Here is a 17,378-nt window from a genome sequence, read left to right as displayed (position 1 = left end):
TCAGAGTATATCTATCATGAATATCTATGAAATTTCACATTGTCGTAAAAGAAAATTTTCTGGTATCAGCTTGATATGAGTTATTCTATAATCAACACCACAATCAATTTTGAACAGGAACATAATTTTTTTTGATAGTTTAATATTTTCAGTTGAATCTCGACAGTATTAACCCTTTCCTTCCCACGAGGTTTTTCACGTTTTAAAAATAGAAATATTGCTTTACAGCTGGAGTTCTAGAACAAAAGATGCATAATTTAAGCCTACTTTAATGATCCATTTGATAAATTTTGGTTTTGAGGTGGATCATATGTGCTCCATCGAAAAGATAACAACACCTAGAGTGCAAATGAAAAACAGGAAATAATTGTAAAAAAAACATGGAATTTCATCACTTCATTGATCACAAACTAAAACGATTCTATTTGATAAAAAACTTCTTTGGTATACGCATCCCTCGAAAGTCTATTTATTGAAATATTTGAAATTTTCATTTTTTCCTTGAACAATGGCCGCCATGACACTTTGCGCAAGGAAAACAAAACATGCCGTTTTTCGAGAATATCACGAACTTTTACAAATATTTCGGGACATGTGATCATTTAAGCAGATGAAATAACTATCCTGAAGCGATTTTTTTGTTGACGAAATGAGTATTTTTCATGAGTATTTATAAGAAGCTTCACAAGAAGAAAAGTACGTTTTGTTCCCAGTGTATCACCAGTGATCCACTGTACTTACTCAAAAATTTATATGTTTTAGTTGAAATCTAAGTAAACCATCATTTGATTCTGCTTGCATAAGCAACCTTCTGCATGTCAGTATTTTTATTTGAAGGAAATTATGAAAACTTGTCAAGTAATTGAACAACAAATGACGACTTGATTTAAATTCGAAAAAAATCCGACTTTTTGCAGCTTTTGATCTGCCAAGCAAAACCTAGCAAACCAATTTTCTTCAAATTTTGTGCAATGTTTCTTCACTCATATCTACACATTCGGTGAAAAAATGGTGTTGATCCAACGCGCTCAGTTCAAATGCGAGCTGTGCAAAGTTGTGGATCACCTGTGCTACCATGGGAAGGAAAGGGTTAAAACAAGTAGAATTTCATTGCTTAATATTTTGAAAGCAAGAAATCTAAAGAACTATGTATTTGAAAGTATATTACTTGAATTTGTTTTCACCATTAACATTATAAGTGAGTATATTCCATCTTCCAGTTCCCCCGAATACATTCAAGTGTTAAATTCTTATTTAATTTTTGTGAATTTTAGTTCAATTAATTTCTACACATTTTGATTTATTTTTTCCGTGCAATCAAGAAAGCAAACTGAGGCAAAGAGTCAAATTGCACTGATGAGTTGTCAAAAACGATCTTATTCAGTTATCACAACCTCCATAACAATATTAAAATTAAAAGAAAAAAAAGAAGATTCACTTCATCCATTAACAAAACTTTAATATTTTAAATATTTCCTTATAAATATTCTTGGAAGTTTGATAGAAGTATATTCAATCTAAAAGGTCGTTTTTTAAAACAGATTTGTGTATCAGGAACTACAATTATTTAGGAAAACAACATAGCTTGAAGAAAATTTATACAAATTTTTCACTTTACTTCAAAACCTTCTATCACTGCCTCAAAGTTAGAAATAGGAGTTCCCTTAAGAAAAATCTAGGAGCATAGGGTGTTGGAAAACTCGATCACACCATTCACCAAAATGGATCCTTATCTAAAACCTCTCCCCTACCAACAAAACCCTTTCCATGGATTTTTGAATATAGATTCGCAGACGTATAGATGGTTTCTATAGTTGGTAATATTGACTTACCATTGTTCCTTAATTTTTCAAAATTAATCTGCGGAATATACAGGGACATAAGGTTGTTATTTGATCCTATGAAGTATCCTACTAACAATCCTTTCTTCATTCTTCATTGATTACTAAGACGTTGTCCGGCGCCGTTATTGATCATTTTCAAAGGCAGAGCATGAGTTTTTTTTTTACAAGTCGTTTATTTGAAACGGCTCAAACAAATTAGTTTAACGGAGCCGGGAGACCATTGTTTTAATTAACATAGCTTTTTTCACATGGCTTTTTTCACAATGTTGTCTATTTTTCTTTTTTAAGGATTCAAGTATTGAGTTCATCGTTCATTATTCAAAACTACGATAGACAAAAAAGAAAAAGGAAAAAGAAAAAGGTATAATTCGAACATATAGTCTAGGTCTACCACAGTTTACCTCGAGCCCGAAGGGAATCAATCAAATTCGCTCTGGCGATAAGATGGTCCTCACACGACCAAACAATATGCTCGATGTCATGGTAACCCAAGCATGAGTTTTGTGAATTGTGAATTAACTGCTAGTCCCAAGCACCATTCTTTTGGCCCTTGCACAAAGCTGATGGCCTCGATCAATCACGGAGTAGCAACCATTGGCGAGGTAGAACTTGTTCTGCTTAGCCACACCATCGGTCATGGAATTTGAAGTGCGTAAGTTGAACAAAGTATAATCAAATATTTTATCTGAAGTTTTAAATAAAATATCATATCTAAGCACTTCAAGTTCAATAATTTAAGGTGGATATAAGTAGTCAACTAAGCTAAGCTAAGCTAACATAGATTTCATTTCGACAACTTTGCAAGAAACTTCCTTACAAACGATGAACATAATAACTACGATGGTAAATGAACCAATAAGTTAAATTTCCGTATCCCACTGTACATAAGAGAAACACATCCTTATTTGCATCACCGATAAGAAGTGAAAATAAATTAGTTAAGGAATCTGGACGGGAAGGTGATTCGTATGCTTAGTTTCCAGGTATGCTTAGTTTCCAAACAAAATAGATTTTGAAATTTCAATCACAATAATTTGATATTAAAATATTTAACGTTTTATGTGGTTCATACATAAAAGACATTCTTGAAGAAAAAACATGTTTCACTTAACACGCACAGCACTGCATCTCCGAGAGAGCGAGAAAAATAGTTCTCACAAAATTGACGACGACGCCAATCAAAACAATCGATGACTATAACTTTGATGATGATAATCATCATCATCATCCGAAGCCGGTCTCTGATGAATTGACCACGCGGTCTCCCCAGTAAGTAGATAGTTGTTCGACGCCACACCGTCCATATTCTAGAATCGCGTGCAGTCCAACTTCTTGAGCTGTGTTTAGGGTTGGCGCTTGGCGCGCGCCACTTAATTCGAATCGACCGGCCGCGGCGTCAGTCTCTTACGACGCGATCAACGAAACGGTTCATTCAAGAGAAGAGCTGCGGACTAATACTAGTTTTGCGTTTATTAAACAATTGCACCGATCGAATTCATGGAAGAGATCCTAAGTTTTCCGAAGTTTGCTTACCGGTTAAGGACAGTTTGTGCTCTAATTATTTTTGCGGCATTCTAGCGTGATCGCCCGCCGCCCGCCGGTGGAAAGATCAAATCTCAAGTTACGTTACAAAGCCGGGTGAAATTGAAAGCTTCGAGGAACGCCGATTTAGAAAGTGAACAATGTGTACCTATTCTATGGAAAACAGTTTCACCTTCCCATTAAATATCTATCTAGAATAGAACTAGTTAAGTTTTGATCCGGAACAACCCTAAGAACGCTTGACGATCAATTGTCGTGAGGACCGTTACTTGATGTACTCGCAAAATTGCGCTGACGCCACTCCAAAGGTGTTGACGATCTACTTCTAGTGATTGGAGTAATTCTTTGCGCGAGGCAAAGTTCAAAGCGGCCTTTCGATCTCAGAAACAAAGTGAAGCTGTGATCAAAACAAAATCCGATAATTGACTCCTGAAGATTGGTTCGGATTTTCCCGTGAGTCTCCACACAAGAGTGACCTTGGGGAAAGTGAATCGGAAGCAGAGCTGACTGGCGATTGACTGGCATTTGTCCTCTCGTTGGTAATTCGCGATTTCGGAAGCATCAATTATTCCGGCTAAAGAGCCAAGAATAGAGAGTAGCAACAAACAATGGAAACCGATGCTGTCAGCGCGAAATTGGTCAAAGAAAATGAAGGTAAGTCGATGCGGAAAATTGCGATTTGTTCTTTGAAACGTAATTTGAAATGTTCTTCATCTTATTATTATTAGTTTTTATAATAGACCCTCTAACAATTGTCATTCAAGTCAAGGTTCTTCTAATGGGACCACTAAAAACTTTTGAAAAATTCTGGATGGTTATAAAATCAAGGGGAAATTAGTGCTGATTTTTTCAAACACATGTCTAGTTTATCAAACAAGTCCCAAATCACAACTCATTTTAAAATTTGGGTTCAATTTAAGCTTGTGCCAACTACATGGTATCAAATACACCGACTCAATAAAAATACTCTAATAACTTCCTTATCGTTGTGAATTGCACAAGTCAATTTGCCGAGTACCGACCAAGTTATAATTAGTTCAGAATAATTATGATATTCAAAACAAAGTATTGAAACTGAAACTAGTCAATTTTACTGGTAAATTTGTTCTGCTGATAATAGAAGTCAACACCACATTAAAGCAGTTTTAGAATATACATATGTACATTGAGGTGGTCAAAATGTTCATGTCGAATTACAAAAACCCGCTTTAATAACTTGACAGTGGATTGTAGCCTTTCTTATAGCCTGTATTATTACCACAGAGAACAGACGTACAAGCTCGAACAAAAAATCTTCAAAAAAGTGTGTAAAATTTCAAATGCTGACCTCCAAAAAATACGTTGAAAATTGACTTGAAACAGTGACATCTCTTGCGCCGTTCAAAAGTTACAGATCAAATTTTCAAGTGCTCGGTTTTCGAAAAGGCGTAATCGTATAGGAACTTATTAATTTTAAGCTAACGCCGCTCTAAAATAAACTAATTCAATTTATTGCTAAATAAATGCAATAAGAGTTTTTTAACTGGACAGAATTTTACTTCCTTTTATTTTTGCACTTCTGATGCAGTCGAAATAACTAACAGTTTTGGAATAAGTTTTTGCACTTCTTTAACGGGAATCGTTAGAGGACAAATCGGCTATATCCAGTCAATTAGGAACATTCTTGACGATCCGTCTTACCCATCAGAACTGGTTCAAGACATTTCAAAGCGGGTTACTTACAAGTAAGTTTTTTTGCATCCCATTGTTATAAATTTAGTACTTCTAGCTTGAAGAAAATAACGCTTAACTTTTAAGATATTTTTACTATACGCAACGTGAAGAAAGTTGTACGAAACTTTAACAGCGATTTTCTTGAATCATGCCAAACAGTTCATAAGACCTGTTCAAAACTGACCAAAATTTTGTTTTTTTTTTCTCAGTTTGGCTTTGACAGTTCTCTTTGGTGTGTTTGGAGACATCTGGTGGTCCAGCTAAATATAAAAAAATGTTCAAAACGGTCGTGGGAACTTTTACACAAATTTCGTGGATTTGCTTGTACGTCTGTTATTACGTATGACACAAACAATAAACAAATCATAGAATTCTAAATTATGAATCATAAAATTATGATTAAAGAAATTGGAACGCAGTAAATCTATGATGAATCAATAATGGGTCCATAATTTTTAGATAATTTGAAACCAATTGGTGGTTTTCGAATAGCTTGATCCTGGAAAATCTTGTATGATCCCGTTTCCATATTTTTTTTTTTAAATAAGTAAAATCTCAATGTACTCTTTTTGGGTTTCGAGAATACAATTTAATTAAACGATACTTAAAAATGTGTTTCGAATAATTCAACGTTTGCTCTGGGTAACCTCTGAAGTGAATAAAAACATTACATTAAAAAAGTTGTTGCTTAAAACACAGAGAACAGACATACAAGCTAGCCCACGAAAGTTGTGTAAAAATCCCAACACCCTTTTTGAACCAATTTTTGTCTTTTGGCTGGGCCACCAGATGTCTCCAAACACACAAAAGAGAACTGTCAAAACAAAGCTGACTAAGTTTCAGTCATTTTTCTATAGGTCGTATGTGCTGCTTAGCATGCTTCAAGAAAATCGCTGTTGAAGTTTCGTTCGAAACTTGATGAACGAACGTTCATCATATTGCATGAAAAAAATAATCATTAAAGTTAGATATTATCTTTTTCCTTCAAATTTGTTAGAAATACATAGTTTTGAACAGCTGGATGCTAAAGTGATATGTGAAAGTAACCCGCTTTGAGATGCCTAGAATCAATACTGTTGGGTAAGGCCGATGACATAGTGAGAGCGATGCGATGCGAATTGACGAACGGGGCCAATGCGAACTCGAGCGGCGGAACAAATTGACATCTGCTTCGCCGCGTTGAGTATGTCAGGTTTAAGCGATTCGCATACATTTTCTTCAAATGTGGTTCGCCGCATTGAATCGCATTCGCCGGTTCCCATCGCATCGCACTCACTATGTCATCGGCCTAAGACTGATCGTCAAGAATGTTCTTGTATTTGACTGGACATAGGTGGTGCATTTTCTTACAAAAATTAGTGTTCAAGAAGTGCAAAATTTTCAACTGAAGCTGTTAGTTATCTTAACTGTCATAGTAGTGCAAAAATAAAGAAAGTGAAATTTCGCCCAGTTAAAAGTAACTCTGATTTCATTTATTTAGCAATACATTGAAGCCGTCCATTTTACTGAGACATTGGATTCATTTTCTGTGAGCTCATATACGATTACGCCTTTTTGAAAACTGGGCACTTGGAAGTTGATTTGTAACTTTTGAACGGCGCAACAGATGGCACTGTTTGTAGTCAATTTCTAACGTATTTTTTGGGTGATAGCATTTGAAATTTTACACACTTTTTTGACGATTTTTTGTTCGAGCTTGTACGTCTGTTCTCTGTGCTTAAAATAACAATCGTAGAATACGATGCGGTAACGTAGGGTCCAATAATTCATCGAATTCACTATTGATTTTGTAATTTTTTACAAACTATCAAACAATTTCAATGTTGTCCTTTTGCAATTCTTGTCATTTTTTTCAATTTTATTAAATTAATTTTTTTTGTTATTTTTGTCAATTTTGTTAACAGGGACAATTTCATCCATTTGTTCTTTTTTTTTTTTTTTAAATTTAATCACTTTTAAAAAAACGCATAATATTTGTTCAAATTGTCTAATTTGACAAAATTTTAAACAATAAGAACATTGACAAAAATAGCTAAATACACTAATTTAAAAATAAACAAATGTTAAGATATGGTCAACATTACAAAATTGTAAAATTGGCATACAAACAAATTGACCAAATATACCAAATAGAAAAAAAAAACATAAATAACAAAACATACGAAGTGTACCAAAATTGACCAAATGGACAAAACTGACAAAATTGTAAAAAATATGAAAGAAAACAAAATTTGCAAATTTCACAAAATTGACAAAAAAAAACATAATGAACTAAATTGACAGTATTTATAAATTGATAAATGGCAAAGTTGACCAGAATCACAGTTTTTTCCAAATTAACAAAATTGACATATTTAAATGCAAAAATAAATAAAATAAAAACTGACAACATTTATAAAAAAGCTTTTTCATTTTTGGCAATTTTGCAAATTCGTTATTTTTGGTCAGTTTTTTAATTTTTGTAATTTTTCGATTTTTTGAAATTTTTTGTTATGTATTTTTGTTATCTTCTAAATTTAAGTTTGTTTTGTAATTTTTGTAATTTTTGTAATTTTTGTAATTTTTGTAATTTTTGTCATTTTTGTAATTTTTGTAATTTTTGTAATTTTTGTCATTTTTGTAATTTTTGTAATTTTTGTAAATTTTGTAATTTTTGTAATTTTTGTAATTTTTGTAATTTTTGTAATTTTTGTAATTTTTGTAATTTTTGTAATTTTTGTAATTTTTGTAATTTTTGTAATTTTTGTAATTTTTGTAATTTTTGTACTTTTTGTTATTTTTGTAATTTTTGTAATTTTTGTAATTTTCGTAATTTTTGTAATTTTTGTAATTTTTGTAATTTTTGTAATTTTTGTCATTTTTGTAATTTTTGTAATTTTTGTAATTTTTGTAATTTTTGTCATTTTTGTCATTTTTGTCATTTTTGTAATTTTTGTAAATTTTTTTCATTATTGTCATTTTTGTAATTTTTGTAATTTTTGTCATTTTTTTAATTTTTTAATTTTTGTAATTTTTGTAAGTTTTGTAATTTTTGTCATTTTTGTTGTTTTTGTCATTTTTGTACTTTTTGTTATTTTTGTAATTTTTGTAATTTTTGAAATTTTTGTCATTTTTGTAATTTTTGTAATTTTTGAAATTTTCGTAATTTTTGTAATTTTTGTAATTTTTGTAATTTTTGTAATTTTTGTAATTTTTGTAATTTTTGTAATTTTTGTAATTTTTGTAATTTTTGTAATTTTTGTAATTTTTGTAATTTTTGTAATTTTTGTAATTTTTGTAATTTTTGTAATTTTTGTAATTTTTGTAATTTTTGTAATTTTTGTAATTTTTGTAATTTTTGTAATTTTTGTAATTTTTGTAATTTTTGTAATTTTTGTAATTTTTGTAATTTTTGTAATTTTTGTAATTTTTGTTATTTTTGTCATTTTTGTAATTTTTGTAATTTTTTTTTAGTTTTTGTCATTTTTGTAATTTTTTAATTTTTGTCATTTTTGTAACTTTTGTTATTTTTTGTTATTTTTGTACTTTTTGTACTTTTTGTCATTTTTCTAATTTATTTAATTTAAGTAATTTTTGTCAATTGTTTTTTTCGAAATTATTGTTATTTTTGCAATTTTTGAAATTTTTGTAATTTTTGCCATTTTTTAAAATTTTGAAATTTTTGCCATTTTTGTTTTTTTTACAATTTTTTGAAATTTTTCTCATCTTTTGAGTTTTTTAGTTTTTGTAATTTTTGTTAAAGTTTTAATTTTTATCATATTTGTTTAGTTTGTTATTTTTGTGATTTTCGGTTTTTTTTTTATGGTTGTAATTTTTGTAATTTTTGTAAATTTTGTAATTTTTGTAATTTTTTTTATTTTTGAAATTTTTTTGTAATATTTGCAATTGTTGAGTTTTTGTAATTTTTGTTTTTTTCTCAAATTTTTTCTTATTTTGCAATTTTTGTAATTTTTGTATTTTTTGTAATTTGTGTAATTTTTGTTATTTTTGTTAATTTTTTTATTTTTTTGAAATTTTTGTTATTTTTGTGATTTTGTAATGTTTTGTAATCTTTGTAATTTTTAAAATTTTTGTTAATTTTGTGATTTCTTATATTTTTGCAATTTTTGTAATTTTGTTATTTCTTAATTTTGGTAGTTTTGGTTTATATTTTAATATTTGAAATTTTTTTTTTTAAATTTTTGTCATTTTTGTCATTTTTGTCATTTTTGTCATTTTTGTCATTTTTGTCATTTTTGTCATTTTTGTCATTTTTGTCATTTTTGTCATTTTTGTCATTTTTGTCATTTTTGTCATTTTTGTCATTTTTGTCATTTTTGTCATTTTTGTCATTTTTGTCATTTTTGTCATTTTTGTCATTTTTGTCATTTTTGTCATTTTTGTCATTTTTGTCATTTTTGTCATTTTTGTCATTTTTGTCATTTTTGTCATTTTTGTCATTTTTGTCATTTTTGTCATTTTTGTCATTTTTGTCATTTTTGTCATTTTTGTCATTTTTGTCATTTTTGTCATTTTTGTCATTTTTGTCATTTTTGTCATTTTTGTCATTTTTGTCATTTTTGTCATTTTTGTCATTTTTGTCATTTTTGTCATTTTTGTCATTTTTGTCATTTTTGTCATTTTTGTCATTTTTGTCATTTTTGTCATTTTTGTCGATTTTGTCATTTTTGTCATTTTTGTCATTTTTGTCATTTTTGTCATTTTTGTCATTTTTGTCATTTTTGTCATTTTTGTCATTTTTGTAATTTTTGTCATTTTTGTCATTTTTGTCATTTTTGTCATTTTTGTGATTTTTGTCATTTTTGTTATTTTGATCAATTTTGTATCATTTTTTTTATCATTTTCGTATCACTTTTGTATCATTTTTGTATCATTTTTATATCATTTTTATATCATTTTTTAATCATTTTTTGACATTTTCATTTCATTTTTGTATCATTTTTGTACCATTTTTGTATCATTTTTGTATCATTTTTGTATCATTTTTGTATAATTTTTGTATTCTTTTTTATAGTTTTGTATCATTTTTGTATCATTTTTGTATCATTTTTGTATCATATTTGTATCATTTTTGTATCATTTTTGTATCATTTTTGTATCATTTTTGTATCATTTTTGTATCATATTTGTATCATATTTTTATCAATTTTGTATCATTTTTGTCTCACTTTTGTTTCATTTGTAATTTTTGTCACTTTTTTCATTTTTGTCACTTTCGTCATTTTTGTCACTTTCGTCATTTTTGTCTTTGATTGTCATTTTTGTCATTTTTGTCATTTTTGTCATTTTTGTCATTTTTGTCATTTTTGTAATTTTTGTAATTTTTGTAATTTTTGTAAGTTTTGTTATTTTTGTAATGTTTTTAATTTTTTTAATTTTTGTAATTTTTGTAATTTTTGTAATTTTTGTAATTTTTGTAATTTTTGTAATTTTTGTAATTTTTTGTAATTTTTGTTATTCTTGTAATTTTTGTAATTTTTGTAATTTTTGTAATTTTTGTAATATTTGTCTTTTTTTAATTTTTGTTATATTTGTAATTTTTGTAATTTCTGTAATTTTTGTAATTATTGTTATATTTGCAATTTAAGTAATTTTTGTCATTTTTGTAATTTTTGTATTTTTTGAAATTTTTGTAATTTTTGTAATTTTTGTAATTTTTGCATTTTTTGTAATTTTTGTCATTTTTGTAATTTTTGTAATTTTTGTAATTTTTGTAATTTTTGTAATTTTTGTAATTTTTGTAATTTTTGTAATTTTTGTAATTTTTGTAATTTTTGTAATTTTTGTAATTTTTGAAATTTTTGTAATTTTTGTAATTTTTGTAATTTTTGTAATTTTTGTTGTTTTTGTAATATTTTTTAATTTTTTTGTTAGTTTTGTAATTTTTGTGATTTTTGTAATTTTTGTAATTTTTGTCATTTTTGTCATTTTTGTCATTTTTGTCATTTTTGTCATTTTTGTCATTTTTGTCATTTTTGTCATTTTTGTCATTTTTGTCATTTTTGTCATTTTTGTAATGTTTGTTATTTTTGTTATTTTTGTCATTTTTGCCAGTTTCTTCATTCTTTTTTTTTTTTTTTTTGCTAATTTGGCATGTTTGTGATTACCGTGTTTCTTGTCAGTTCGGTCATTTTTGTTATTTTTGTCATTTTTTTTTTAATTTTGCCAAAATTCTCAAATTTGATTATAATTCCGGAGATTAAATTTGTGTACAATATGTTGCAAGAACCAGGCTTCAAATGTGCTTTTTACTTGTTATCGAACAAAATGTAAATCTTATCAATTACCGATTTAGTCCCTACCTTATCAAAGCTTCCGACAAGTGGATAATACGAGTCGCTAGGAAAAGCAAATTATAGCGTTCGGAAATGCACTAAAGACCGTAATTCGCGAAGGTTGATACGGTCTTACAAAATGTCACATTGCCCCCGAGTTTAATGCACAGCTGTGGGTATTCAAATGCGCAGATGGAATTCATACATGCGATTATCTTAATATGAATCTCGATCATCAGCTTGCAACGTACTGAAATGTCTAATTTCAGTCTTGCTAATTCAACCTTTGTTCAGACCTCAAAATTTTCCACTTTTCCAAATTCAAAATTATATTGGTTGGTAAGAAAATATCAATCAATATTTGTTAACAAAAAAATTTGCAATACAAGCCCTGTTATCTAAGGTTAATTTTGCTACTGCCAATCTTAACGACAATCGTCTGGTGGCAGTCCTACAATGTTGTGCAAAAATCTAGAAATTATCTTTTCAAACGCGACATCTCCTGTTATGTCACCCGGCTTGATAGCAATTTGCAAATTTTCCTACCAACAAATGTTTGAATGGGCCGTAAAAACTATCGATTCATAAAATCTAGGAATGGCCACGTGCCACTCGCATTGCAAGTTTTTCGTCCAGTGACTCTCCGTTCCTGGGAAGGATGGTATAAAATGCTTCCTCGTTTTTGACTTTTTCTTCAGATTTTATCCTTTAACGTTTTAATGCTTGAATTTCAAAGTTCAACCAAAAAAAAGGAAAAAGAGAAAGTTTTATTGTAGCAGCACCCGAAGCCCACAATCCTAAAATTTTGATTTCCCACAGGCTTGAATTGGATAGTTATCATTGCCCTAGGTTGGAAGCCAGAAAACTATTTTATAGGGTGGTTCAATAACGATTAGATTCAAACCAAACACGTGTTTTTTTTTGGATCAGTACAGTTGTATTTTTTTGGTTTGTTCAAAAATAAAAGCAGATAGAAGGTTTTAGTAAGAATAATTTTGATTTTTGATCCTATAAGAATGAATGAACAAAAATTAGCGAATTCTTGGCCCCGAAAGCTCTAAATGCCGCGGCCTCAAGATCTGCATTGAACCGTCCTAAACGCCGTCTGCCATCAGCGATCGTCTTTCTTGTTCACAGCAAATCGCAACCGATCATTAAGCTGGAGCTGGAGCTTTTGATTGTTTGTTTATTTTTATCGAACGCTCTGGCGGGAACGCATTTCGATGACAATTGTGGAAACCAGCGCATCACAGGGACTTCATATGAGTAGTTACAATAGGCTTTTCGGATGTGTAACTGCTAGTTACATTTGTTACTCGTTCATCCGCTCTAACGATTTCAAAATGTAACGATTCTCAGGAAACTTCGCAAAGTAGAAAATCAAAATCATTCGCCCAAGTTGTGTTTTTCTAAATTTGATTTTTATTAGCAGATTATTTCAATTGCAGTTCTGAGATTAATGTTCTCATGTATTTTTTTCATTTCTCGTTTCTCATTTTTCATCTCTCATTGCTCATTTCTCATTTCTCATTTTTATTTCTCATTTCTCATTTCTAATTTCTGATTTTTCATTTCTCATTTCTCATTTCTCGTTTCTCATTTCTCATTTCTCATTTCTAATTTCTAATTTCTAATTTCTAATTTCTCATTTCTCGTTTCTCATTTCTCAATTCTCATTTCTCATTTCTCATTTCTCATTTCTCATTTCTCATTTCTCATTTCTCATTTCTTATTTCTCATTTCTCATTTCTCATTTCTCATTTCTCATTTCTCATTTCTCATTTCTCATTTCTCATTTCTCATTTCTCATTTCTCATTTCTCATTTCTCATTTCTCATTTCTCATTTCTCATTTCTCATTTCTCATTTCTCATTTCTCATTTCTCATTTCTCATTTCTCATTTCTCATTTCTCATTTCTCATTTCACCTTTCTCATTTCTCATTTCTCATTTCTCATTTCTCATTTCTCATTTCTCATTTCTCATTTCTCATTTATCATTTCTCATTTCTCATTTCTCATCATTTCTCATCATTTCTCATTTCTCATTTCTCATTTCTCATTTCTCATTTCTCATTTCACCTTTCTCATTTCTCATTTCTTATTTATCATTTATCATTTATCATTTATCATTTCTCATTTCTCATCTCTCATCATTTCTCATCATTTCTCATTTCTCATTTCTCATTTCTCATTTCTCATTTCTCATTTCTCATTTCTCATTTCTCATTTCTCATTTCTCATTTCTCATTTCTCATTTCTCATTTCTCATTTCTCATTTCTCATTTCTCATTTCTCATTTCTCATTTCTCATTTCTCATTTCTCATTTCTCAATTCACATTTCCGATTTCCTATTTCTCATTTCTAATTTCTAATTTCTAATTTCTCATTTCTCATTTCTCATTTCTCATTTCTCATTTCTCATTTCTCATTTCTCATTTCTCATTTCTCATTTCTCATTTCTCATTTCTCATTTCTCATTTCTCATTTCTCATTTCTCATTTCTATTTATTTTATTTTCAAATGCATGGCTCGATAAAACATATTTTTTTTGTATTTTTTCCCACACTTATAATGGATAAGTTGTTGGGAAAAATGACTGCTTGCTGTTCAATTCCGTAAAAAAAAGACTGGATCAGATTATTCAGATTATTCGTTACGAAATCCAATTGAAATTTTGGGAAGGTGCCTCAAATAAAAAAATTGAATTTTTGTCAATTTGCGAATGCACATCAAACTTCCGGAACAGTTCACTCATTATAATAAAATCGTTTAAATCAGGGCGACGTTCGCCGAAATATAAAATTCACAAAGTGACTTTCTCATTTGCGGTTTTTTGTTGTCATTCAATCAGCAGAGCGTGGATTGCATTTATCAAATCGTTCGATGCAGCATGGTCGTCGTCATCAAGTGTGATTATTGCAGCTTCATTGACCATAATTGAATACGTACCAGGTTGGTAATTGGATCAATTTTATGGAAACCTGACTGATAGGTGATTGTTTGCCATTCCCGGTTTGTCTCCCATCTCAATGGATAATTTTCGTTTCTGGATTTTTCTGGATTATTCGTAATCAGAGTGAGTCACGAAAGTTTTCTAATTCAATCCACGAAAAAAGTTACTTACAATCTGAATGTTCAAATTGTATTTTTTTTCCCTTCTTAGCATTAGGAGAAATGTTGATGATCATTCATTGAACTTATCGATAATCGAAGAAATGTGCGGCAAATTGTCTGTTATAAACGAGATAATTGATACCTTCTTCCCAATGGAATGGAACATCACGATTGCAAATGTTACGTAAAAATGTGCTCGGTGCCTATACTTTTCGTAAGGGCGAACGGACTGATATACATACATGTTGTGGGATGCATCCCACTGATCAACAACAACAACAAGCCATTAAGACTGATAGAGCGATAATAAAAATTTATGGTACAACTCGAGATATAATTCCTGTAGCAATGACCGTAACGATAAGTCGGTTAGTAGAACAACTGGGGCTAAAATGTGTTAAATAAGAGCTGGCAATTTGTTTGTTTGTTTATTTATTCCAGTAGCGTAAGGTTTACACCTTTTAAAAATACTACATTCGGTGTTTCGGTGAGTTTTTATCACTATTACTTCTTAATTTCTATGTCCTTTAAGGAGGGGGTAGGGTCTAACGGGTATAAAAAAACACCATTTTCATGATTTTTTTCTAGAGCTATCGTTCAAACAAATGTATTCAAATTTTTTGCATTATACAAAGCATTGTTAAAAGAACATTTAGTAATTTTTTCGTAGAAAAATATTGAAAAATGAGCCGGTGACGGAGCATTTTCGAGGATGCCTTTTAGAAAACAGGATTAGCGGTGGACACTGTATCTCAGCACAGAATCATCTGAAGTCAAAAAATCAGAGCAAAATATTTTTAATAGATGTTTTTCTGGACCCCAACGTTTTTATTTAACTTAAAAATATTTTTATGAAATTTTTGTGGCTGTTTGAAGTAAAAACTACGATTTTTCACTTAAAAATCCGCCATTTTTCACCTCTAAAATCTCCCCAAAGTAAATAAATCAAAAAAGAAAACGTTGGGGTCTGGTATTTTATATGTAGAAAATATGTTCCAAATTTGAAAAGAATCAGATAAGTAGTTTTCAAATGACGATGTCCACGGACTTTAAAAATGTGCTTTCGAGAAAAACGCGTTTGAAGTTTCTGCTCTTGCTTTCTTGCAGTATTAGATAGGAGGAGATAAAGGCCTATAACTTCTACAGTTTTGCTTCAATTGACTTGAAAATTTGACACAACATTCTTGAAATGTTTTACAATAAGAAAATAAAAAAATAAAAAAATCGATTTTTTGAAAGTGTTAGACCCTACCCCCCCCTTAAACAAATTCTAATGATTATTCCAAAAAGGTAAGCATTCCCTCTTAAAAATTGCTTCTGATCTAAGACGCTTCATATCAGCAGGTAATCTGTTCCAATTTACCACTCCCCTGACGAAAAAGGAGTTGCCGAAGACTGTTGTGCGATTTGTAGGAACCACTAGATTTCGCATCCGGCGACCTTGAAGCTGGGAAACCTTCTCAAACAATGTCGGTGGATAACGAGTGACCATGATTTTATGAAGAAACACACAGGATCGAAAAGCATAGAGCTGCTGAAGAGAGCATCCTATTAGATTATTGTGTAGATGACTAACTGAGTCGTAACGGGTCAAACCATAGGGGAGAATGAGGATACTTGATCCCTGGGGATACTTGATTCCTTAGCTATATCTCGAAACTGGAATGTCTAACAAAGATCAAATGTTTAAGAAAAATGTGCCAAAATGCGCAAAATAACAATGCTTGTAGTTTAAAAATTTTTAACAAAATAATTGTTTGAGTAATTGAACTTTGTTTGAAAAATTTCACGAAATGTAACTTGAAGATCTTTTTTCATCACTTTAAAATGTTCCTTACATGGTAAAATTATGAAAAAAATATTTGTTTCAATGTATCAATCGTTCGAGCGTAAAATGAACTTCATCATGCCATATTTTCAAAGCAATGGAAAACTTTCAACTTTTTTCAGAATTTTTTTTCTAAAATGTTGATTATGGGTACAATTGATCCCCTAGAGTTGGGTACAATTGATCCCCCTTCCAAACGGCATATTTTTCTTCTGAATTGATCGTTATGAATGCTGATTACGAAATTACTAATATTTATCCAAAAAATTTAATTTTATCAAACAATTGTCTAAAGAAAAGAGCAAAAATAATTAATTTTCTCTTAATTATAAAAAATTGCGCCTTTAAGTATGCAATGTTACTAGCGTTGAGACAAAGTTATAGAATTTTCTTCTTATGTCTGCTATAAATTGTGAAATGAGAACAAACGTGACCAAAATAGTCAATTAACATTCTATCTTGGGGTTTTGTTTGATTTTTATACAAGGATTAGGGCTTCCTGAATAAAAGATCAAGTCTCCTTCAATAGGGGATCAAGTCTCCCCTAACTTCAGAAAAATCGCCAATTTTTTACTCTCACGAAAATGCTTCTAGTTCATCAACGGGTTCAAGTATCGTCCTAATTTTTGGAGCATAGAAACTTGAAGTTACAAGCTGTCAGAAAATGTCAAAGACGGCGAGTTGCTAAATTTTTCCAAAAAGATATGGTGAAAATAAGAAAAGGGGATCAAGTATCCCCACTCTCCCCTAGATATATCGTACGCAAGAGTTTAATGCAACTCGCAGGCGATTCATGGCAGCAGCACTTGGTCTGAGGAGGAGTACATCGGCAAACAAGACATGTGGAAGAATCAGAGCCTTGAATAGTTTCAGTTTGGTGGTTGTTGGTGCAAGGTGTGTTGTAGAATAAAGCGTTCGCAAGCAACCATAGATTTTCCCACATTGCTGAGCGATCATACCATTCCATTGTATGTCATTCTGGAATACATAGCCTAGATTGTTGACAAGATCGACCCACGAAATTGTTATTCCTTCCATTTGCAGATTTTCCATCACTGTG

At 30.1% G+C, this 17,378-nt stretch overlaps 1 protein-coding gene across 1 annotated transcript in view; it reads left to right on the top strand.

Moving 5' to 3' along the window:
• Positions 1-3,237: 3,237 nt before the first annotated feature.
• Positions 3,238-17,378, top strand: part of LOC129748913 (uncharacterized) — a 42,932-nt gene continuing 28,791 nt past the window's right edge. Inside the window, exon 1 of the mRNA XM_055743719.1 lies at positions 3,238-4,040. Coding sequence (XP_055599694.1) covers positions 3,995-4,040 — 46 coding nt within the window. The 5' untranslated portion in view covers positions 3,238-3,994. The remainder of the gene's footprint in view (positions 4,041-17,378) is intronic.

This window comes from Uranotaenia lowii, chromosome 1 (assembly GCF_029784155.1).
Source record: "Uranotaenia lowii strain MFRU-FL chromosome 1, ASM2978415v1, whole genome shotgun sequence".
Lineage (NCBI taxonomy): Eukaryota > Metazoa > Arthropoda > Insecta > Diptera > Culicidae > Uranotaenia > Uranotaenia lowii.
This window is presented reverse-complemented; position numbering and strand designations above follow the sequence as displayed.